This window comes from Podarcis melisellensis (assembly GCF_964234715.1).
Source record: "Podarcis melisellensis genome assembly, chromosome: 8".
Classification (NCBI taxonomy): Eukaryota; Metazoa; Chordata; class Lepidosauria; order Squamata; family Lacertidae; genus Podarcis; species Podarcis melisellensis.
This window is the reverse complement of record NC_138540.1, coordinates 71076319-71099728: the sequence shown is the minus strand read 5'-3', so window position 1 is coordinate 71099728 and position 23410 is coordinate 71076319. Positions and strand designations below refer to the sequence as shown.

At 44.1% G+C, this 23410-nt stretch overlaps 1 protein-coding gene across 2 annotated transcripts; it reads left to right on the top strand.

The window, feature by feature from the left end:
- The first annotated feature begins 3956 nt into the window (after positions 1-3956).
- On the top strand, positions 3957-21550 carry PTAFR (platelet activating factor receptor). 2 transcript variants are annotated; one of them, XM_081920811.1, is made up of 3 exons: positions 3957-4275; positions 9623-9788; positions 18409-21550. In XM_081920811.1, exon 3 carries the CDS (start codon positions 18458-18460, stop codon positions 19517-19519), a length of 1062 nt encoding a protein of 353 aa, XP_081776937.1. In that variant the 5' UTR covers positions 3957-4275; positions 9623-9788; positions 18409-18457; the 3' UTR covers positions 19520-21550. The 2 variants fall into 2 exon arrangements, with proteins under 2 accessions (XP_081776937.1, XP_081776938.1); XM_081920812.1 differs by lacking the exon at positions 3957-4275 and adding an exon at positions 9041-9490.
- Positions 21551-23410: the final 1860 nt, after the last annotated feature.

Genomic DNA, 23410 nt, shown 5'->3' with positions numbered 1-23410 from the left:
GGTTGAGGAGAGAAGTGGGGTGGAGTTTGCTTGGAGCAATGCTATTACTCCAAGAGGTGGCATTTCTAAGCCTCTCTCTGTGAATATTGAATAAAAGACCTTGGTAAGAGCTTCCCTTGTCTTTCTATTTCTGGCTGCCTACCGGGGTGGGGTGGGTGGATTGGATTCCCTGACGCCTGACATCTACAGCCACAACTGAGCCTCTGTAACTCTCCAAAGGTTTGACTTCACCCTCAAAGGCACACTCTTCCATTGTCTCCTGAGACAGAGGGATGCCAATCAGCCAAATCACAAATCTTATTTGCTTAAATTAAGCTGTGTGAGAGATTTTGGTCCAATGTGCATAAAAACACGCAGTGAACGTTATCAATTGCAAAAAAATGAACGTGTATGTAAATCTGAAGCCCCCTTTGAGCTTGAAGTGGGACGCGGGTGGCGCTGTGGGTTAAACCACAGAGCCTAGGACTTGCTGATCAGAAGGTCGGCAGTTCGAATCCCCACGACGGGGTGAGCTCCCGTTGTTCGGTCCCAGCTCCTGCCAACTTAGCAGTTCAAAAGCACGTCAAAGTGCAAGTAGATAAATAGGTACAGCTCCGGCGGGAAGCTAAACAGCGTTTCCGTGCGCTGCTCTGGTTTGCCAGAAGAGGCTTAGTCATGCTGGCCACATGACCCGGAAGATGTACACCAGCTCCCTTGGCCAATAAAGCGAAATGAGTGTCGCAACCCCAGAGTCGGTCATGACTGGGCCTAATGGTCAGGGGTCCCTTTACCTTTACTTTGAGCTTGAAGCCCCAGGCCAAATGGCCTTCCTGCCCTCCCCTTGTCCCATCCTACCCTGATAGTCCCTGGTTGGGGCTCTGCAGACCTGCAGCAAGATATTTGCTGGATCAAGGGTGAGGTCTAGCCTGTGGCCCTCTGGATATTTTTTGATGATTACTTCCATTATTCCTGAGCATTGGTCATGCAGATGTTCTTGGATGCCAACTCCCATCAGCCCAAAGTCAATGGTCAGGAATGATGGACACTGGAGTCCAGAATCATCGGGGGGGGGGGGCTGCAGGTTCTCCATCTCCACCCTAAAGAAACTAGGAGTCATTATATTCAAATAATCACAAGATGGTGCTTGTAATCCCTGGATTGGGAAACTGTCAGATTGAGTTTACTGTTTAATATGCATAAACACAAGGGATAGTTCCTGCAAGCAGAGGCATGGAGAATGTACACAGCTCTTTTGGTTGCAAAACAATAAAAAATAATGCCAAAAAGTGGGGGGGAATGCATTAGATCTCCATACACAACCATCAAAACAGAATACTATCCCAGCACATTAAACTGATTTATCTCTCCAATACTGACCTTTCAAGAATGCCTACTAACTGTTAGCATCAATAGCGAATGTTGCAGACCATTTGCACGCGTGATCCAGCATTGCTTGGAAAATGTACAATTTGACCAGAAAGTGTGGAAATCCTCCTGTTTATGTTGTCGCTTTACAAGCATTTTTCAAATTAACCGGAATGGTGTGGACCAACAGCAGTGTTTATGAAAACCCATCATTTAATTTAGGTTAATCCCTGATTCATCAAACTGTGGTAACAGCAGTTGAGTACAGTGGTACCTCGGGTTAAGTACTTAATTCGTTCCAGAGGTCTGTACTTAATCTGAAACTGTTCTTAACCTGAGGTACCGCTTTAGCTAATGGGGCCTCCCGCTGCTGCCGCGCCGCTGGAGCCCGATTTCCGTTCTCATCCTGAAGCAAATTTCTTAACCTGAAGCACTATTTCTGGGTTAGCGGAGTCTGTAACCTGAAGCGTATGTAACCTGAAGCGTATGTAACCTGAGGTACCACTGTATAAGGTATAAGAGCAAGGCTAGAATGTTAGACGGGGTCTGAGGATACTTCATGTCATGGGCTCCTGGGGCAAACTCTCCATACTTGAGGAATGAGGCCATAAGCACCAAGAAAGATGAAGAATGGAAGAGGGATTTGATCTCAGCGCAGACCCCAGGCGGACCCATTTACTGCAGCGCCCTTGAACCCGAGGGACTGTTGGATGTCATTCTGTCACTATTTTCCCAACCTAAGATCACACTACCATCATCTTCAGATTTCAAGGACTCCATCAAAGAAACTGCAGTTGAGCCTTGATCCACTCACTGCTCCTTACTCTCTCAAGAGGATTGCACTGAGAGCTGATCTCTGCTGGTCCCTAGGACAGCAATATGTACCCACCACAGGAAGTGGAAGCCAAGAGCACTTGATTGCCATGGTAGACGTCTACTTGGCACAAACTCTTCCAGGAATCAAAAAAATGCCACATTTAAAGAGGAAAGGGCACAGGACAGTGGTGGGATAGGGGAGACCATCATGGGGATGCCTCTATATTAACGGTAAACAGGCCGATGCAAATCCACATTATGCTCTGTTGTGGGCCAGCAGCCTCAAGGGAAGAATGTATTCAGAAGCTGGTGGAATGTCAATACAAAGGGGACCTCCCATATTTCAGCAGGGAGTGCAGTCCGTAACTCCAAGATGGCACTAGATCCAGGCCAGTCAACACTGCAGAGGCGGGCAGGCAAGGTTAGTTTGCAAGGAGGAACAAGTCCAATAGAGGACACTTCGATCAAGATCTGCTCCAGCTGAAGCCAGATCTGGTAGCCTTGAGAAGACTGGAGTCAATACCTAACTGGTCTCTATTGAATTTTCATGCCTGGAATTGCTATGCCTGTCCATCACATCAGTGGTGATGGTTGCGTGCAGGAGGACCATGGGCTTAAGTGTCAGGATGACACACAGAATACCTTTGGTGGTGTCACTTTTATTGCTATTGCACAGTTATTCTTCTGCACAGACGGAAGCTGTTTGCTGTGATAAGCGTCCTGGGTGTATTCCAGGATTAGGCAACTGCATGTTGACTTACCCTTTCATGCTATGTCCAGTGGATCACTTCCAGAGCCTTTTCAATATATACTTGTACATTCTCTGAGGAGACGGCTTGCTTGTAACACAGAATTGGAACACAACTTTGCAAATCAGTACTGGGCTCAGGGCCAGCCCTACCATTAGGCAGAGTGTTATGAATCATCGGCCTCCTCAGGGAGTTGATGTGGGTGTCATGACAGGGCAGAACGTGTTTTTTTTTAAATGGGGTTTAATTTGAGCACTCTGTATGGTTCTTTGTGAGGAGTTCCCTCCTTTAAAAATGAAATACGGCAGCAGAACCCCCAGTGCTGGCTTTATTTAATTTGTTTCTGAAGTAAAACCAGGTCCAGAAGCACAAAGTCCTAATTGGATTTCCTCTAGTAGCAGGATGTAATAATGATCATCACCATGTTTTGGAAGGACTTCAAGGGTGCCATCCTAACATCTTGGTACAAGAGGGCATGGCAGATAAAGTAGCTCTCATGGGGAAATTAACACAGAAACTGAAATTAGCAAAAGGAATAAAACACAAGGATGCTTTTGATGGAGAATGTCGGAACCTTATTACGTACACAAACATTCTGGAAAGTGAAAGACCAATCTCAAAGGTGTGTGCCGACTTGTGGATAGCGTAGCAAATAATAACCTGTGCTTTGTTTGTTTTACCTTCTGTCATAAAGCAATATGCTACAGCTGTAAGGGAAATGCTAACATCACATGGGGGTCCCCAGAGCTGAAGCTGGTGTGTGGTGTTTTTCTGATGAAGAGTCCTTGTTCAAATTGTGTTGTATGGGACTGTAGATCCTGAGTTGCTGGAAAATAACAGTGAAAGTGATTTTTTAAAAATGGGATACAGAATTTGTTAGATAGGTTGCTCTCTTAGACACAAGGTGATACTAGAATAAAATTAGAAGCAGAGACCTGCTGAAGCATGCCATGGGCTGTGACTCACTCACCAGAGAGTCCACTCCCTCTGCAGCGCGTTTGTTTTTTTTGCTTCCTGCTATTACTACTAGTAAATGAGTTGGGCAACACGTTCAACATAATGGGATTTCCCAGGGCTTAATCCATAAACACGCAGAGAGAGTGTGTGTGCGTTTCGGTGCTTCCGGCACCCTACTCTTTCTACACAGGGAAAGCTTTCCTTTGATTTTCAACCAGTGATTATTCCCTTCCCGAATAAGTAAAAAGCCACACAGAGCACCTCTGACATGAAGAAAGCCCAGTAAAAGCCTCCCAAGTCCTTCCAAGGAAGACGTTCCCTCAGCTGTGGGAGAATGTGGAACAGAATCTGAGAAGCAGCCTGAGGAGAAGGTCCAGGACCTGGGCTGATCTATATCCTGTGGAAAGGGGTAAGACCTCTGCTTGGTTTTGAGGTGGCGCTAAATAGGGATGGGTGAATCCGGCAGTTCCACTTTCTCTCTGTTTCTCTTTTTTCAAGCCTTAAGTTCAATCTCCACATTTCCGCATTTATTTTTTTAAAGTCCTCATGAAAATTAATCGGCACTTTGTGTCAATTTATCCTAATATGCACACATTCACATGTAGTTTTGCCTAATAGACACATTTTTGAAGAACAATGTTCCCTGGTGGAATACATTTGTATGAATTTGAAGGATCCAAAGGTAGGAAGTGGGCTCAGTCAGAGTAGTACGGAGCCCTAAAATCTGTAACCACCTTGAGTGGAGCATCTTCCTGGTCAGTTAAGTGTTGTTGTTGTTGTTTAGTCGTTTAGTTGTGTCAGACTCTTCGTGACCCCATGGACCAGAGAACGCCAGGCACCTCTGTCCTCCACTGCCTCCCGCAGTTTGGTCAAACTCATGCTGGTAGCTTCGAGAACACTGTCCAACCATCTCGTCCTCTGTCGTCCCCTTCTCCTTGTGCCCTCCATCATTCCCAGCATCAGGGTCTTTTCCAGGGAGTCTTCTCTACTCATGAGGTGGCCCAAGTATTGGAGCCTCAGCTTCACGATCTGTCCTTCCAGTGAGCACTCAGGGCTGATTTCCTTAAGTGTAACTTTAGGCAATTTATGGTTTCCACTGGCTCCTCCTGAACTTCAGATTTGTGAGGGCTAGTAGTGGAGGTCTCCTTCCCTGACAAGCATCTCTTTTCTTACTCTCTTTATCAGTTGCTGGCATGACAGAGATTCAGATAGTTAATGATGCAAACAGAGCAAAGAGGATTTTTCTAATTATTATTATTCCCTCACCCTAAAACCCCCAATTCAGAGTTATCAAATGTTTTGGGAGGAGGATGCTGGGACAGACAAGGCATTTTGTATTTCAGGCTTTTATTGAGCTTACTCTTTTAAGTTCCGGTACAGACCCCTGGCCTTTGCATAAGATGTGCTGAGCAGAGAAAAGCCAGGGTGTGCATATTGTTGAACATAACAAGGAACTATTTATGTCATATATGAAGAACTGCCTCATAAGAAGGGATGGAAGACTGTCAGTTTTAGTTCTCTCTGTTTCTCATGTTTTCATTCTTAAATTCAGTTCTCTACATTCCTGCTGCACTTTGCTTAAAAAAAAAATCCTCATGAAAATTCATCAGCATTTGAGTGAGAAATTATCCTAAGAAACACATTTTTGTATGCTGTTTTGACTAATATACACACAACTTTTGCAAATGACATTTCCTAACGCAATGCATTTTTGTCTATTCTTTTCACTAATTTGTTAAATTTTATGTGCACTTTTCCTGGACATATGCATTTTTGGCAAACGTTGATTGGAGAACTGCATCACAAAATTGGGATAGGTTTCGAAGAAGGGCTGTGTTTTTGTTCTCGTATAGTAGAGCATCTGCTTTGCAAGCGAAAGGTTCCTGATTCAATTCCAGGCATTTCCAACGAGGGCTGGGAAAGACTCCTTACTGGAAACCTTGGGTAGCCAGTCAAGTTAGTCTATATATAGCTCAATGGACCAATTTGTCTGACTCAATACAAGGTGGCTTCCAACGTTTCTTGATTATGATTACTACTCTCAAAGAGACACTTATTTCCACATGTAATTGTGTGTGTTTGCACATTTCAAATAGAACATGAGTAGCAGTGGCAGCACCATGTTTTGGAAGACCCTCAGGCAAGACATCCTCCATGGGTCCTGTTGTGATTAACTGGGTGAACCCCTTTTGCATGCGGAATGAGCAACATTTGGCGAATGAACCTTAAAGAGTAGACTTCACTCATTGCAATTGCAGCCATGCACAGTGATGTTTGTAGAGTAATAAAAATATCCAAGTAGTTCATTGTAGGATGAACATAACTTGGATAGAAATGTTTCCTGGTCTATCCTAACTCAGGAGGTTAGAGGTACAGGGATAATCTGGGAATTTGGAGGTTCCTATATATTGTGTTGGGGAAAGGGGAGGTGATTTCACTCGCTTCCCCTATACCCGCTCCCTTGTGTTTATTTATTTCATATGGAATTCAAAATCATTGGTTTTCTTTTAGACTCTGTTACATTTAGAGAAGGAGTGGAGGAACCTAGAGCCCTCCATATATTGTTGGACTACAACTCCCATCATCCCTCACTGCTGGCCATGGTGGGTGAGGCTGATGGAGGTTGTGGTCTAACAACATCTGCAGGGCCACAGGTTCCCTGCCCCTGCATTAGCACCTCTAATCGAGGCAAAGTTACCACCACCACCTATCTTCATGTACCTTGGAGCCGCAGACTGTCTCGCCAGAGTGGTGCATGCTCTAGTTATCTCCAGCTTGGACTACTGCAATGCGCTCTACATGGGGCTACCTTTGAAGGTGACCCCGAAACGACAATTCAGAATTTGGCAGCTAGACTGGTGACTGGGAGTGGCCACCAAGACCATATAACACTGGTCCTGAAAGACCTACATTGGCTCCCAGTATGTTTCTGAGCACAATTCAAAGTGTTGGTGTTGATCTTTAAAGCCCTAAATGGCCTTAGCCCAGTATACCCGAAGGAGCATCTCTACCACCATCGTTCAGCCTGGACACTGAGGTCCAGCTCTGAGGGCCTTCTGGTGGTTCCCTCACTGTGAGAAGCAAAGTTACAGGGAACCAGGCAGAGGGCCTTCTCGGTAGTGGCACCTACCGTGTGGAACGCCCTCCCATCCGATGTCAAGGAAATAAACAACTATCTGACTTTTAGAAGACATCTGAAGGCAGCCCAGTTTAGGGAAGTTTTAATGTTTGATCGTGTTTTTAATATTCTGTTGGGAGCCACCCAGAGTGGCTGGGGAAACCCAGCCAGATGGTAAGGGTATTATTATTATTATTATTATTATTATTATTATTATTATTATTATTATCCAATTATCATCCCTGGTCTCTTCATGCCTGCTTAACCCTTTGTTTTACACCCCATTAGCAATCCTGTGATTTATATCATACAACTTTTTCTTGTGCGGAGAGAAGGTATGATGCAATTAGTTGATGCCAGACTGTGTGGGGTGAACAGGTTTGTTGAGATCAGAAGGAAATTGCAGAAACAAGGTCTCCTGATGATTCAGAGCCCTATTCAGCAGTGGTGTTAAGATTCTGATCTGTTTTCATATCCGGCCGCCCTGAAGTTTCAAGCACATCTAGACTCGGTCATAAGTCAAATTATGGTCATTCTCATCCTTACAAGCTCCAGAGTTCTTTGGCCTAGTAGCTCTCACAACACATAACATTGTACTTTCATGCAAGATAGCACAGAATTCTGATTGTTGCGTGGCAGGGGGAATGATGATGATGATGATGATGATATTGATATGAATATGTTACTTATACCCACCACCCACCTGACTAGGTTTCACCAGCCACTCTTGGCAACTTCCAACAGAATATAAAAAATATAATCAACACCAGACATTAAAAATTTCCCTATACAGGGCTGCCTTCAGATGTCTTCTAAAAGTTGTCTAGTTATTTATCTCCTTGACAATTGCTGCAAGGGCGTTCAACAGGGTGGGCACCACTGCCAAGAAGCCCCTCTGCCTGGTTCCCTGTAACTTCTCTTTTCGCAATGAGGGAACTGCCAGAACGCCCTCGGAGCTGGACTTCAGTGTAGGCTGAATGATGGGGGTGGAGACGCTCCTTCAGGTATACAGGAGTGAAATATACTCAGAGTCGCAAAGTGATTTCATGCTCTTTATTCAGCTCATAGTGGTGAGGAGGAATGAATGAAAGTCCCCTCAAAGTATCTGCTTTATATACATTATTTACACATGATTGGCTAATTCTGGAATTCTACTGTAAGCCAATCAGGTTGTGGATTCACTTCTATCTGGAGCATGATTGGGTGGTTCCTGCCAACCAATCATATTGCTGCATTGTTCTAGGACCAATCAGACTGCTGCATTCTGAATCCTATTGTTCTAGGACCAATCAAACTGCTGCCTTTTGGATCCTATTGTTCTAGGACCAATCAGACTGTTGCAGTTTGGATCCTATTCAATTCAGTACATAACAAGGAGCAAGGCTGTTTAGGGCTTTAAAAGGCTTGTTGCTATTGTATTGATCACCAGCCAATGGGGCAGTGGGCAAGGGTGCCATCTTGAATAAAATATTGGGGGGCCCAGGTAAGCACCACCCTGCATATGTAGCACATGCACACCACTTGAATGGCAATGCTCATTAACTTTGGGGGCCGGCTGGCCCCTTTGTTGTTGGACTACAACTCCCACCAACCCTAGCCAGCATGACCAATCGACAGGGATGACGAGAATTGTGGTCCAATATAACATCAAGAAACCCGCACGTTGTCTATTCTTGAACAGGGATGGGAGACAAATTTGATTCCATTTGCATTTAAAGGTGAACACTTTCTGAAAAAAGACATAGGCCGAAACAGAGCCAGACTTCTAAATTCACACTAATTCTTCGGATTTGGCAATGAATTTATCCAGGCAAGTAATGTGTACAAAAATACATACGCTACCATAAATTGTGCATATAAATACATATATTAGTGAAAGTAACATTCCAAAGAGCATTATACTAAATAAAATTTCTCTGCAGAAATGTGCATTTATACAAAAACGTGTATAGTTGGGGAAATTTGCAATTAAATGCTGGTGAGGACTTTAAAGGGGGGAAATCACAAACTGGTGTTGAAATGTGAAGAACTGATCTTGAGATCAAAAAAATATGAGACTGAAAAATGTTGCGGACATCCTGTGTACAGAGAGGTATGATCCAGTGCAGGAGATATGTGCCCTGCTTCTGACCCTCTCCAATATCTGTCAGGAAGCCTTGTGAGCATTGCATCATGTTTTACTAGTTCCATTTGAATCCTACCCTCTGAAGTGGCTGAGATTGTTGTGAGAAAAGCGTGTGGTTGCAGGCAAAAGCGTGCCACTCTAAGGGCAGCTGGGGTGGGGAGAGAGGTTGTCCTCCTGCTGCAAACTGACTTTTCACTTGCAAAGGCCAGATGAAGGCGTCCGTGCAGCTTTGGGGCGATGGCTTTCTGTGCTTACTGGAAGGAAGTCATTAAACGTTGTCATTAGATTTATGACTAATGATAGCGAGAAGCTCTTTCCCTGGAGCTTTGGTAGCAGACAGACCGTGGCTCAGTCACAAGAGCATTTCAGAAGCAAATCTAGGTTAGCAATGGCTTGCCGTGGCTCTCCCGCCCTCTTGCAGTTCATTGTCTTCCTCTTAGCCTTACTCAACATTGCGTTTCCTTGGTGGCAGTGATGACACCCGTTGTTTCTTCACTCCCAATGACTACGCAGGTGCCTCTTGCGGGGTCCTTCTGGTTTGTGGAAGTTGGCAGCGTGGCAAAGAGCCTCAAGCTTCAGACTGGCAGAGGGTTCGTTCGCAAGCACCCAAGACTCACCTATTGATGAGCTCCCTCCATTAACTTGGATTCAGTGGAGAATATCCTTCCTCTAGACTCTGGTAAGTGGAGGCTGCCCCTACAGATGCAATTCTTAGGGCATTTGCTGGGAACATCTTCTGATTTCGCAGCCCTTTCCCAAAATGCTCAGAGGAGCTTGGTTGCACTCACAACACTGCATTTCCATTGAACAACAAGTACAATTATTTTTGTGGTTGTGATTATATTTTGATTTATTTCCTACACTTCACCACTAGGTCTCAGACCTTGTTTCTGTGCTTAATATTAAAATTGGTTCAGAAGAAATAATGGTGATGATAATTATATTTAATAATGTTAAAGTAATTATTATTATTTTTCAGGTCAGGCTTCCATTGGACTTTTTAATTTGTCTCTTAAACTGTGTCAAGGATTAACCATTCCAAACATATAGAATTCAAATCCTGTTGTTGTTGTTGTCGTTTAGTCGTTTAGTCGTGTCTCTTTGTGACCCCATGGACCTCCACTATGACCAGTCCATCTTGGGTGGCCCTGCATGGCATAGCTCATAGCTTCTCTGAGTTATTCAAGCCCTTTGCTATGACAAGGCAGTGATCAATGAAGGGGATTCAAATCCTACACATAGTAAATACTACAAGGTTGATGTATGCGAAAGTCCATAAACCATACAAATCAGATATAACGAGGGAAAATGGTGAGCAATAAAACTTGATTACATTAGCAACTATAAAAAATTTTTTCCTTCCAGTAGCACCTTAAAGACCAACTAAGTTAGTTCTTGGTATGAGCTTTCGTGTGCATGCACACTTCTTCAGATACAGTGTGTATCTGAAGAAGTGTGCATGCACACGAAAGCTCACACCAAGAACTAACTTAGTTGGTCTTTAAGGTGCTACTGGAAGGAAAAAAAATTTTGTTTTGACTATGGCAGACCAACACGGCTACCTATCTGTAACTGTTATTAGCAACTATGTTAAAGAACAGAGGAAACTATCAATAGCAACTTGGCAAATGGCGTTTACTAACCAGTTACATAAAAAAGGGAACTGAGAATATCCAGAGGCTGAACGGACTACTTTCTCTTACAATGGGTAAAAGAGGTTTAGAAGTGTAATATCATAGTGCTTGAGGTGTAAATATAAGATTATTTTCACCAAATGGTCTGTGTGTATGCTTAATAATGTTGTGTATTTTGATATGGTCCATTACAAATGCAAAAATTCTCTTTTTTTGGTATGCTTCTTCTGGTAGAAGGAAAAGATTTTGAATTTAACAACAACAACAACAACAACAACAACAACAACAACAACAACAACAACAACAATAATACAGTGGTACCTCAGTACTTAATTCGTTCTGGAGGTCCATTCTTAACCAGAAACTGTTCTTAACCTTAAGCACCACTTTAGCTAATGGGGCCTCCCGCTGCTGCCGCGCCACCGGAGCACAATTTCTGTTCTCATCCTGAAGCAAAGTTCTTAACCCAAGGTATTATTTCTGGGTTAGCAGAGTCTGTAACCTGAAGCGTATGTAACCTGAAGTGTATGTAACCCGAGGTACCACTGTAATAATAATAATAGCAGTGATGATGATGATGATTCACTCAGGGGGTCCCTCCCTGATTGTTCCCCTCCTCTTTGCCACTGTCCCTGCGATCCTAAGATTGCCCTCTTCCTCTAGGCCCAATGTAAATAACCGTCCATAGAGAACAGGTGGGGTGAGCTGAGGTTGTTCCTGTCACTGCTCACTTAGTCCAAGAGAGGGCAGAGGACCGGCCATGTCTCAGGGACAGAGCCTCTGCTTTGCATGCAGAAGGTCCTAGGTTCAATCCCTGGCATTGCTAGGTAGGGCTGCGCATGCCCCCTGCCCAAAACCCTGGACAGCCACTGCCGATCAGTGTAGACAATACTGAGCCGAGTGGACCAAGAGTTTGATTTAGTTTAAGGCAGCTCCCTATATGACGTTGGGGGTCAGCAGTGAGTATGATGAGCCATGAACTTCTGCAGGTAACTAGCAGGTACTATTTCGGGGTAGTGGAGTCTGTAACCTGAAGAGTCTGTAACCTGAAGCATCTGTAACCCAAGGTACCACTGTACAGCAGCAGCGCCATTATATGTGGTGGACAGCTCTGAGCTGTCCACCGTTGTAACTACAGTGGTATCTCGGGTTACATACGCTTCAGGTTACAGACTCTGCTAACCCAGAAATAGTGCTTCAGGTTAAGAACTTTGCTTCAGAATGAGAACAGAAATCGTGCTCCGGTGGCGCGGCAGCAGCAGGAGGCCCCATTAGCTAGTGGTGCTTCAGGTTAAGAACAGTTTCAGGTTAAGAACGGGCCTCCGGAACGAATTAAGTACTTAACCCAAGGTACCACTGTACTCACAATGCACTGACAAGACAGCTGCTTGGAGTACTGTGGGCACTTTGAAATGGCGGTTTCTCAGCCACCTACCATTGCTGCTAAGTAATACCAGACCTGGTCTGGCAAGAGGGCAGGGAGAGGCCTAAAAAAAAAAACCCCATTATCAAGGTGAACCCTAACTGAGTTCTGCTGCCCGAGAATGCTGGCTACTTATGCTACGTCTATGAGCTGGAGGCTGCATGCACACAACGTGTTTGAAACACATGACTCCCCCTTTCCCGAGAATCCTGGGAGCTGTAGTTTGTAAAGGGTGTTGGGAATTGTAGTTCTGTGAGGGACAAAGTAGAGCTGCCAGGATTCTTGGGCAAGGGGAAGTTATGCTGTTTAAATGTTTGGTGTGTCCGCAGATAGGGTGTTTAAACTTCCTTTCAATGTATTGCAGAGCTGTACCTACTGAGGTAGGTGGGCATGTGACGGACTAGTCCCCTCAGCAATGTCCCAAACATCCAACTTTCATTTAAATAAAAAATCAAATCAAAATAAGTCTCCAGGCTTTTGAACTTGTGTGGAGAGATAAGAGGACCTGACTGCAGGCATTGTTCTACCAAATTACACCCTCAGAAGTATCTTTAGAGTGCTCATGTGCCCCCCTTGACATTCCTTTTATCCGTAGGACTGTTCAGTCCAAGCCTTGCTTAAAGATAAATAACTTGAAGAAGGGAGAGATGGGGGTGGAGGCAACCTGGAGTTAACAGCACCTGGAGAATGAATTCTAGAGTGGGAAGAAAAGGGCCAAAGTTCAATTATGGTGGTGGTGATGGGACAAGGGGAGGGAGAACAGAGAAAGGAAGAAAGATTTGTCCCACATTTTAAGACTTCTGAAAAAGAAATGATACTGTATTCACTGTTGTTGTTGTTTAGTCGTTTAGTCGTGTCCGACTCTTCGTGACTGTATTCACACTCCTATGCTAAACATTTTTTCTCTGAAGTTCCATTGATTTGGATAGACTTAGCTTATAAGGAAGCACCCTCAGAATTCAGGGATGTGCAAATCTATCAGTTTTGGTTTCTATCCGCCCCCCCCCCCCATTCTTAAGTTTGGTTCTACACATATCCTTGTGATTTTATTTAAAAAAACTTCCCATGAGAATTCACCAGCCTTCTACGGTATATTTCTCCCAATAAACACATATTTGTATGTGCATTTTTGTGCACAATACTTCACTAGAGAACTGCATTGCAAAGTGCGAATTTCAAGAGAAGGTTGTGTTTTGGTTCTCATATTGTTTCGGAAAATGCATATTAAGGAGGTTCACCTTTAAATGTGAACTGCTACACTTGGGTGCAGTGTTGAAGGAAGTACGCTGTACAAGAAATGGAATGGGTGTGCAGATGTCAAGGATGGAAGGATCTACCAATTTCAGTTTGCTCATTTTCTCATTTTTCCAAGCTTAAATTCAGTTCTCTACATCTTGCAGCTATTTGTGATTTTTTTTTAATCCTCATGAAAATTAATCAGCAGTTTTGTGAGAGTTTCTCCTAATAAACAGTTTATATGCAGTTTTGCTTTCTGTACACAGTTTTGCAAGACGTTTCCACTAATAGATGCATTTTTTGCAAACTGGTTTGTTGGAGAACTGAATTGCAAAATTCTGCTATATGTGAATTTTGAAGGATAGCTGTGTTTCGGTTGTTATATTGTTTTGAAAAGTGTGGACTTTATAAGATTAGGCTTTAAATGCATACCAAATTGAACTCTCCCGCTCCCATCCCTAGTCAGTGCCATTTTGCTCTTTGCCTCAGACTGCAAAATTTCTTGGTCTGCCTTGCTCAGGCCTAAGCTTCCTCATCCCTGCTCTAAAGGACAAGAGACACCCAAAGTGTAAAGAGGCTTCCAGAGTTAATCAAGCAGCATGGCACAAAGTTAATGGGCAGATGACCTTATCTGGAAAAAGTGGTAAAATATGACTGTGGGAGGAGGAAGCTCAGTGTTCTAAGAAAGAAAAGGTGTTTGTGGTTCCACTTCCTCTTTCCAAGCAACAGAACTGAAGAAACAGGAGCTTACCAACAAAAAACAACAACCCCAAAACACACATTTAAAATATTTCATGCCGGGGCCAAATAAGGGCACAAACTTCTCTATTTTCCACTTAGCTACTTATTACTCTAATTCCCCACCCTTCCTCCAAGGAGAACAGGGAAGTGTATCTGGGTCTCCCCCCCTCCTTCCTTTTAAAAAAAATTCTAACACCAATCTTGCAAAGTAGATTAACGAGAGAGACAGAGACTTTCTCCAAGTCTACCAATGAGATCTTTGTCATAGCTGAATAAGGATTTGGGCCCATGTAGCACCCATCCTAATCTGGCACTGTAACCCAGACGTCTGAATAAAGTTACTAGCCTGCATTTTTAGCCTTTTTTACTACCCTGCTGGGAGCTGGCAAAAAAAGGGATGGTGAGTCCAGTCCAGAGGCAGATTTAGGGCAGTGCAACCGGTCCCAACCCCACTGGGCGCTGAGCGCAGGGGGTGCCAGAGGGTGTTGCAAATATGAGCTGGTGAACTGAGCAGAACAGAAGGCGAGGGTCAGGAGGGTGAACTGAATTTTGGCCTTGCACAGGGTGCCATTGAAATCTGAACAACCAATATCTGCCCCTGTTCAGTCCTCCCCCCAACAACCTGTTTCATTTTGGCGTTGAGCACAGAGGGCAGACAGAGCACTCTGCCCATCCTTTCCCAGCCTTCCCACCTGTGTAGAATTCCAATAATTCACCTGCTTGCATTTCCTTCTCACCTGTGGGTATCAAGCTAGTGCTTAAATACAAAGCTGTTCTTACTACTACAATATACTCTCTTGCACTTTTCTTTGTTTAAGGCTGTGTCCACACTAGGGCTTTCATATGTGTGTGTGTTTGTGCACCTTCAGTTTTATGCCTCTGAAATCTCTCTCACTGTTTCCCATCCACGCTAGTGGGTGGTGCTTGTTGGGATATATTCGGGATATTGTCTCCTCCCCTCAGTCAACAGTTCCCCACCCTCCCTAAGTTCCTCAAGTCTGAGATCTGTTCTGGGCATGCACCCAGGTATTTGTGCAGGACCCTCAGGGAAGGATAACCTCAAAGGGGACATGCGCCATGACTTCCATAAGAGGTCAAAACAGAGGCAGCAATGCATGTCTGCTCAGCTATAAGTCACTCTTTATTCCAGAAATGCAGCTTCACTTTATCAGCTTGCACCTCAGGCCTAGATTCTTCCAGGCACCAAGTCCTTCAGCAGACCTCTGATTCTCAGGGCTACTTCAGCATCATGCTTTCTTCAGAGCATCAAACTCTCCTTTCTCCAATATTGTCTCCTCAAGAGTAAGTCCCAAACCCCAGGGATAGTCAATTTCGCCCAGAGCTGCCTCAGGATTCCAGGGGAGGCTCTTCCCCAAAGTGGACAGGGGTCTTCTGTATCAATTCTATAGGCAGCGCTTAAATCCAGGCCTCACAGAATAGCTCAGTAGGTTAGACCGTGGTGCTGACAACACCAAGGTTGCAGGTTCGATCCCAGTAAGGGACAGCTGCACTTTCCTGCATTGCAGGGGGTTGATCCTCAAGGTCCAAACTCTATGATTCATTGAGATTCTATGAGATCTATGCCTCCCCAGGATGCAGGGGGACTAGCTAAACATGGGCCGTTGGTCTCACCCCTTTGACCACACCCCATTATGCTTAGGGGAACAGCCTGAAGAAGACCTCCAATGTGAGGACCACCTAATTTATGGGGAGGTATCTAATTTAGGCATTCAGCTTAACCAACCTGTTCCCTGTGTCTACACTAGGCTTCCTCCTCTTCTCCCCTCCCTCTGGTGCTTTTTACATCCTCCCTGTCTCCCCTTCCTTCCTTCTGCCTAAGGTACCACAGCTAAGCTCCTTCTCTGCCATTAGGTAGCAGGTGGAATGTGCCCTGCCCTTCTTCTCACACAGGTGTGATCAGGCGATGTCCAAATGTGGTCTCCTCAGGAATCAATGCCTGGTTGATGCCTGCTGGCCATGCATGCAGGTATTTGTTTAGCTGTGACTACACATTTTTTTTTATATAAAAAAAACACGTTTTCCCATATATGAGATCCGCACAAAAGAGCAGTCAAAGATAAGTAAATAAATATGAGTCACTTCAAATCAAGCAAGCATTTGGAGCTGATTGTATCGAAGGCCGCCACTTTCTGTCTTCCGTTCTTCCTTTCTGACATCCTGTAGATGCATGAGTAAATGTTATTTTTATTTTCAATGCAGATATTTTGGCAAACGGTAGTTTTCCACAAGAGCTCTGCTAAAAGGAAAAAAAAAACGTTCCGCAACAACTAGTAGGAAAGGACAGGCTACATCCTTTCCTTTGGGCTGATGGAAGTAAAATGGAAGCAGAGGTTGTGTGACAACAGAATTCCCACCACACATGTAAAAATATCTGTCTACACAGCATGCTTCGCTTCAGTATGTCCACAGCTGGGTAACGTTCAAGTTTATATCAGATTTTTGTTCCTGGTCTGATTACCCGCAGATTGGGAAAATCTAAATTTAACAGGGGGGTGAGGTGGACAACGCAAAAAAATATAGACACAAGCAGTTTCAAAATCCACATTAAACTCCTGTGTGGATGAGTTGCTTGTGATGACTGTACTCAAATCATTTTCACCCCTTGGCAAAATGAGTTTGGCAGGCTTTCTTACTATACAAAAAACACACACAACCAAATCTGTTTGAAAAGAAACAGTAGTATGGGGAAAGAGGTATGTACACCATAAGAGGGTCTGGAAATCAAGCCTTGCAGGGAGTGGTTGAAGGAGCTGGGTATGTTTAGCCTGGAAAAGAGAAACCTGAGAGGAGATATGATGAGTATCTTCAAATATTTCAAGGGCTGTCACATGGAAGATGAAGAAAGCTTGTTTTCTCCTGTTCTGGAAAGTAGGACTCGAACCGATGGCTTCAAAATATGAGAAAGGAGATTCCGACTGAACATAGGGGAAAACCTTCTGACAGTAAGAGCCAGTGGAACAGACTCCCTAGGGAGGCTGTGGACTCTCCTTCCATGGAGGTTTTTAAGCAGAGGTTGGATGGCTATCTGTCATGGATGCTTTATCTGAGATTCCTACATTGCAGGGGGTTGGACTTGATGACACTTGGAGTCCCTTCCAACTCTATGATTCTGTCCTCTGAAAAATGAATGTGGGTTTTTTTCAGCCTGAGACTCAATTTACACCCTGTGAAAGGCAGAATCCTAAAATGTGAAAACCCAGTTAATTGATGAGTCGGCAGTGGTATCTCTTTTACAATTACTATTTACTTTTATTATATTATGTATCTACAGTTTTATGCTGTAATAATATAATAATAAATTATTGTTCCAAAGTAAGCATGCATAGGACTGCAGCATTGTTGTTGTTGTTTAGTCGTGTCCAACTCTTCGTGATCCCATGGACCAGAGTACGCCAGGCACTCCTGTCTTCCACTGCCTCCCACGGTTTGGTCAGACTCATGTTTGTAGCTTCACGAACACTGTCCAACCATCTCATCCTCTGTCGTCCCCTTCTCCTTGTGCCCTCCATCTTTCCCAACATCAGGGTCTTTTCCAGGGAGTCTTCTCTTCTCATAAGGTGGCCAAAATATTGGAGCCACAGCATTAGGCCTCATAAAAATAGCTGTTTTCAAATCTATTTTTTTTAAAAAAACAACAACAGCATAGGCATCTTGTTGTTTTATCCAAGAAAACACGAACAAATTAAGCAGGGGATTTTTATTTTTTTAACCACACCACATTGGCAAATTACACAATTCTTTCTGTGGTTAATGTGACCCATGGGCACTTCTCAATCTCACGGGGAAAGAGCCTCTTCTGCAGATGTCTCTTTTCTACAGAGCTTTCACTTCCTCTTAGAAAGCAGTAAGAGGTTTAACATAGTCACAGCGCTTTACAAAGTGTCAATCAAGCTGTGTAGTCTGAAAAAGTCAAATGATTCTTCTGTTCGGAAACAGGTGTGGTGCCATTCCGGGTTTTGCAGGGTTTAGTCTAGGGCCCCCAAACTCCAGGTCCTTTCATTTGGGCCCCAGATCTCCTATCCCTCCCCCACTTTTCAAAAACTTTTTTTAAAACTAGGGATGTTAAAGTCTATCAAAAATGGAAAAGGGAACTGAAATGCCAGTTTGCTTATTCATTCCATCTCAGGACAGGGGGGTTAACCACCTCCCTGTCAGGGATTGAACTTCTGCACACAAAGCGTTGTGTTTCATTGCTGAATGTTGCCTCCCTCTTGTATTATTCATTTAGTTCTCTCTCTTTTCAGGATAAGAAAAACAGAGCTTCATTAAAAGAAGAACGTGATTGCTGCAGCCATGTCCCGAAAGGGTGAAAGTAACAACTTCTCATTGCTTCCCATTACGAAGGAAGATTGCCACGTGGATTCCGAGTTCAGATATACCCTGTTCACTGTCTACTATAGCATCATTTTCATTCTGGGCTTTATAGCCAACAGCTACGTCCTGTGGCTTTTCACACGGGTTTATGCTACGAAGAAACTAAACGAAATAAAGATATTCATGGTCAGCTTGACGACAGCCGACCTGCTCTTCCTGATCACGTTGCCAATGTGGATCGTATATTACCACTACAGAGGAGACTGGATCATGCCCAGCTTTTTGTGTAACTTGGCTGGTTACTTATTCTTTGTGAACACCTACTGCTCAGTTGCCTTCCTGGGAGTCATAACATACAATCGGTACCAAGCAGTTACAAAGCCCATTTCGGCAGCTCAGTCTACCACGCGGAGAAGGGGCATCTATGTCACAATAGCTATCTGGGTCCTGATCGCGGGCCCTTCTTCATACTTCCTGTTTGGCAGCGGCACTACCCAAGAAGGGCATGTGACACGCTGTTTTGAGCGCTACGACCCAGAAAGCAGTAACATCCCTGTCCTTGCCTCCCACATCGTCATTTGCATTTGTTTCTTTATCACCTTCCTGATCGTCGTGGTATGCAATGCCTCCATTATCCGAACACTGCTCGCCCAAAAACCTCAAGCTCGGAAGAGCGCCCACATCAGGCAAAGGGCGCTCTATTTGGTGTGCACTGTCATGATTGTGTTTGTGGTATGTTTCGTGCCTCACCACATTGTGGACCTTCCCTGGACCTTGATGGTTCTGGGCAAATGGGATATAAGCTGTAGGAGCAAAAGGTGGTGGGATCACATCCACCAGGTGACCCTGTTCCTCCTGGGTGCCAACTGCGTTCTGGATCCTGTCATTTACTGCTTCCTCACCAAAAAGTTCAGGAAACACCTTTCTGAGAACTTGAAAAACATAAAGGACAGTCGAAAGTGTTCCAGGCAAACAACTGAGACCACCGTGGAAGGGATGGTGGCGATGGAAGAGGGCTTCCATGCCTCCATCAAACCTTAAAAGTCTTCTTATCTGCTTATGCAGCAGCAAATACAAGCTGGTGACTGGCACAGACTCAGCATTTCATCAAGAGCCTGGCAGATGCACACAGCTTTCCAGCTCTTCCCTAGATGCAACGGCAGGAACTGGAATGCACTTAGGAGAGCTAGAAGACTGTGACTCAGGAAGAACGCGGACTGTCTAAGTTGTCCTTTGTTGTTGTAACAAAAGGGAAATGCTTGGAATCACTTATGATGTCTTTTAAAAAGATGGGCATTACATTCGTTTTCTGGTTCGGATCCGGATTGTAGTGACATTTAGTTCCATAATTTCATCCTGAAGCTAGCTCAGAACTCTCCGGAGAGGGTTGGGCATCAGGGATGGGCATCCTTGGGCACCTGCTGAGATCTGTCTCTCATCGCAAAGCCCACTGCCAACCCTTAGAGCCTCCTGGCTTTCTACTTATTCCCCCAGAGTGACTGAGCTATCTCAGTTGTGAAATGAACAAGAAAAAGGAACATCAGTGTTGGCTCAGCTCAGCTTCCTCTTTTCAGTAGCCATTCAGATTGGGCCTTCAGCAGTGAAAAGCTGGTCAATAAGGGCAAATGGGGCACAACCCCACAAATTTGAGCCTACTCGAACCTGCCTGCTTTCTTTTTTACACTTGGCCATGGGATGGCTCTGGCTCCTACTGCTGGTTTCCCTGACTTTCACCCAGTGGGCACCAGCCACCCTGACCCAGAGAAAGATAATTGACTGGCAACTGTGACAGTGGCATGGAGAAAGTGGGCCTGTCAGGGAGGAGGCTCCACTGAAGGCATCTAACCTAAAACATGCACACTCCCCCAATCACTCTTGAATTAATACTATTTGGGCTTCAAAAGCAACAGGGACTATTGCAACACTCAGTGGCCATAGAACAGGGAAAGGGAACCAGTAGCCCTCCAGACTTTGATAGATTACATCTTCCATCATCTCATAGCTGTCAACGTTTCCCCTTTTTTAAGGGAAATCCCTTTATTCCGAATAGGATTCCTCGCAAGAAAAGGGAAAAGTTGACAGCTATGTATCATCCCTGATTACTAGTCATGCTGACTGGTAGCTGAGCCCAGCAACAACTGGAGGGCCACGTTCTCCATCTCTACCATAGGCTGTCATCCAGAAATCATCATAATCTGAGAGCAGAGATTTTGCGTAAATTTACCTGCAGGTCTCAGGTGTGCATTCAATGCACACATGGTAGAAATTTCAGGAACTGAGGGGAGGAAAGGAATGGGTTCAGTTCTCAGGGGGTTGAGAACATGCTTTTGCTATAATCAGGTCATTGACTGATTTATGTTCTCTGGCTTTCTAAATGTTTTTGTGGGGAGGGGGGTGTTATTGGTTTGTTTTTGTTTTATTGTGTTATTTTGTATTCTCATTTTGTATTTTTATGCTGTGAACCGCCCCGTGATTTTTGGATGAAGGATGGTATAAAAATTTAATAAGTAATAAAAAAAAATGCTGCTTCTCATTCAGAAGTTCCAAGGTTAAATTCATGCCATCTCTAGCTGAAAAGTTCAGATAGCAGGTGTTGGCTAATATTCAGATTGGATATAAGACTGCTTAACATGTATTTAAAATATTTCCACATCACTGCTTTTGTGATGTGAGGAGGGTAGGAGAAAGCCCTAGATCAGGCATAGGCAAACTCGGCCCTCCAGATGTTTTGAAACTACATTTCCTATCACCCCTAACCACTGGTCCTGTTAGCTGGGGATCATGGGAGTTGTAGGCCAAAAACATCTGGAGGGCTGAGTTTGCCAATGCCTACTCTAGATCATAGAGGGCTGGTCCCTACCCAAATAGATTATCCATTTTTCTGCTTGGCAAAACATAGCACCAATGAAATGGCACTCAGAAGTAAAAGTGAGAAGCCACTGTAAACACCATGCTTATTCACTGCATATACAAAAACTATGCTAACACCATACTATCATGGAAAGCCTGAAAAGCTGTATACCTGTTGCTTGTCTGTAGTTTCATTAATAAAAACGACAGCTCTAACCGTTATAGCTATTCAGCACTGCTACTTTCAGCCCAGTGGGCATGTCTGTAGATTTTTTTGGTGTAGGATCATATTGAGGGTCACGCTAGTACAGATGTGTGGAAAAGAATAGCAGGTTCTAGGCTAGGGACTTTTACCCATGGGCTGAGAACACCAGAGAGGGGCAGGAAAACATGAACAGGATGGGAGACAGAAGACCACCAAGTGGAACGTCTGGGATGTGGAAGAGCTACACTGCAGCTTCTGGGTCCACTAGAGGATGAATCCTCACTCTTCCTCCTGCTGTCCAATCCAGGGAGATTTGAGCACTGAAACTCTTACCCAAGCTTCCTCAATAGAACAGGAAGGCTGAATGTCATTGTAGGGCAAGGATGGGGAACTTGTGGTCCTTGAGATGTTGTTAAGATTTCAATGCCAATTGATCCCAGCCAGTAAGGCTAATGGTCTGAGATTATAGGAAGCCAAAATTTGGAGGGGCATAGGTTGTCAACCTCTGTTCTAGAGAACTCTAATTCAATCCCTTAAAGGAGAGACCTTCTGTGAATATAAAATTGTCCAATGATGTTGGGGTGGGGCTCACCAATGTATAATGAAAGTAGACAAAGTGGAGAGCCAAATGGATACTGTCTTAACATTTCATAGATGGTAATACAGACATGATTGCCATACTCATAGCACCACATAAAGGTTACCACTGCAGTGTCCCTACGTTACACACTGGTGCTCTATGCTGCTTGCTGAATCTGTCTATTATGCGGTAGCTTTGTTCCAATGGATTTAAAAGCCAATAATGTGATTATTCTTGAAGTTAACAGTATACTATTGTCCTCCAATGTATTGTCAACAATTCAAAACACAGCCCAGCAGCTTCAATGGGTGAAATCAACCCTCAGGAGGGAAGTGGAACCTGAGTAGCAACATTAACATTTTAACATATTTACTCATTTTTTAAATATAGATTCTTTGAGTGCTTTCAGAAGTAAAGTGTTATTAAATCAACCAATAGGTTTATTTGAACTAGGCAGAGTGGAATGGAAGGATAGGAATATAAGAACCAGAAGGGGGCGGAACAGGCGAGAAAATCAAATACCAGGAAGCTAAAAAAGCAACAGATATTTTTGTTGCACAGGCAAAGGGCCAAGTACTTTCTTAACAAAGAGCCAAATATAGCAGGTCAGGTGGTGCAAGATGAGATAGTTCTTTCCGGGAGTGTCTGAGGAAACGGTGGTTGCTACTTCGGCCACACGCAACCAGGACTTAAAATCCTCATCTAACCCTTTGCTGTTCAACAAGACCATTGCAGGAGGTGACCTCTGATCTTGGTTTCAGCAATCTACAGGATAGAAATGTTCTCCATCCCAAGAGCTGTGGGGAAAGTATCTATAATATGTCCATATCATAATAGAAAGGGTTTTCGGCTTTTGCTCTCAAACTTTTTATTTGGGAAAGGGGTTTTTTTTGTATAAACTTTCTGTATTAGTACAGAACAAGCCTTACCATCCTAATACTTAATCAGAGCACATCAGTAGCCTCACAGTAATAAAATCAAACCCATCTAGATGTTAGATGTACATCTAGATTCCTTTAAACCAGAACTACAGTTCTGAGCATGCTTACTTGCAAGTCAGTTCCACTGAAACTAGTGGGACTTGCTGCCATGTAAATGTAGATTGAATTGGGCTGTAATCCTAATTACAGGGAAGCCTAGGGCTTGCCGATCAGAAGGTCGGCGGTTCAAATCCCCGCGACGGGGTGAGCTCCCGTTGTTCGGTCCCAGCTCCTACCAACTTAGCAGTTCGAAAGCACCTCAAAGTGCAAGTAGATAAATAGGTACTGCTCCGGCGGGAAGGTAAACGGCGTTTCTG

What these genes read in the sequence shown, in the direction of transcription:
- PTAFR (XM_081920811.1), top strand. Translation starts at nt 18,458, where the DNA reads ATGTCCCGAAAGGGTGAAAGTAACAACTTCTCATTGCTTCCCATTACG.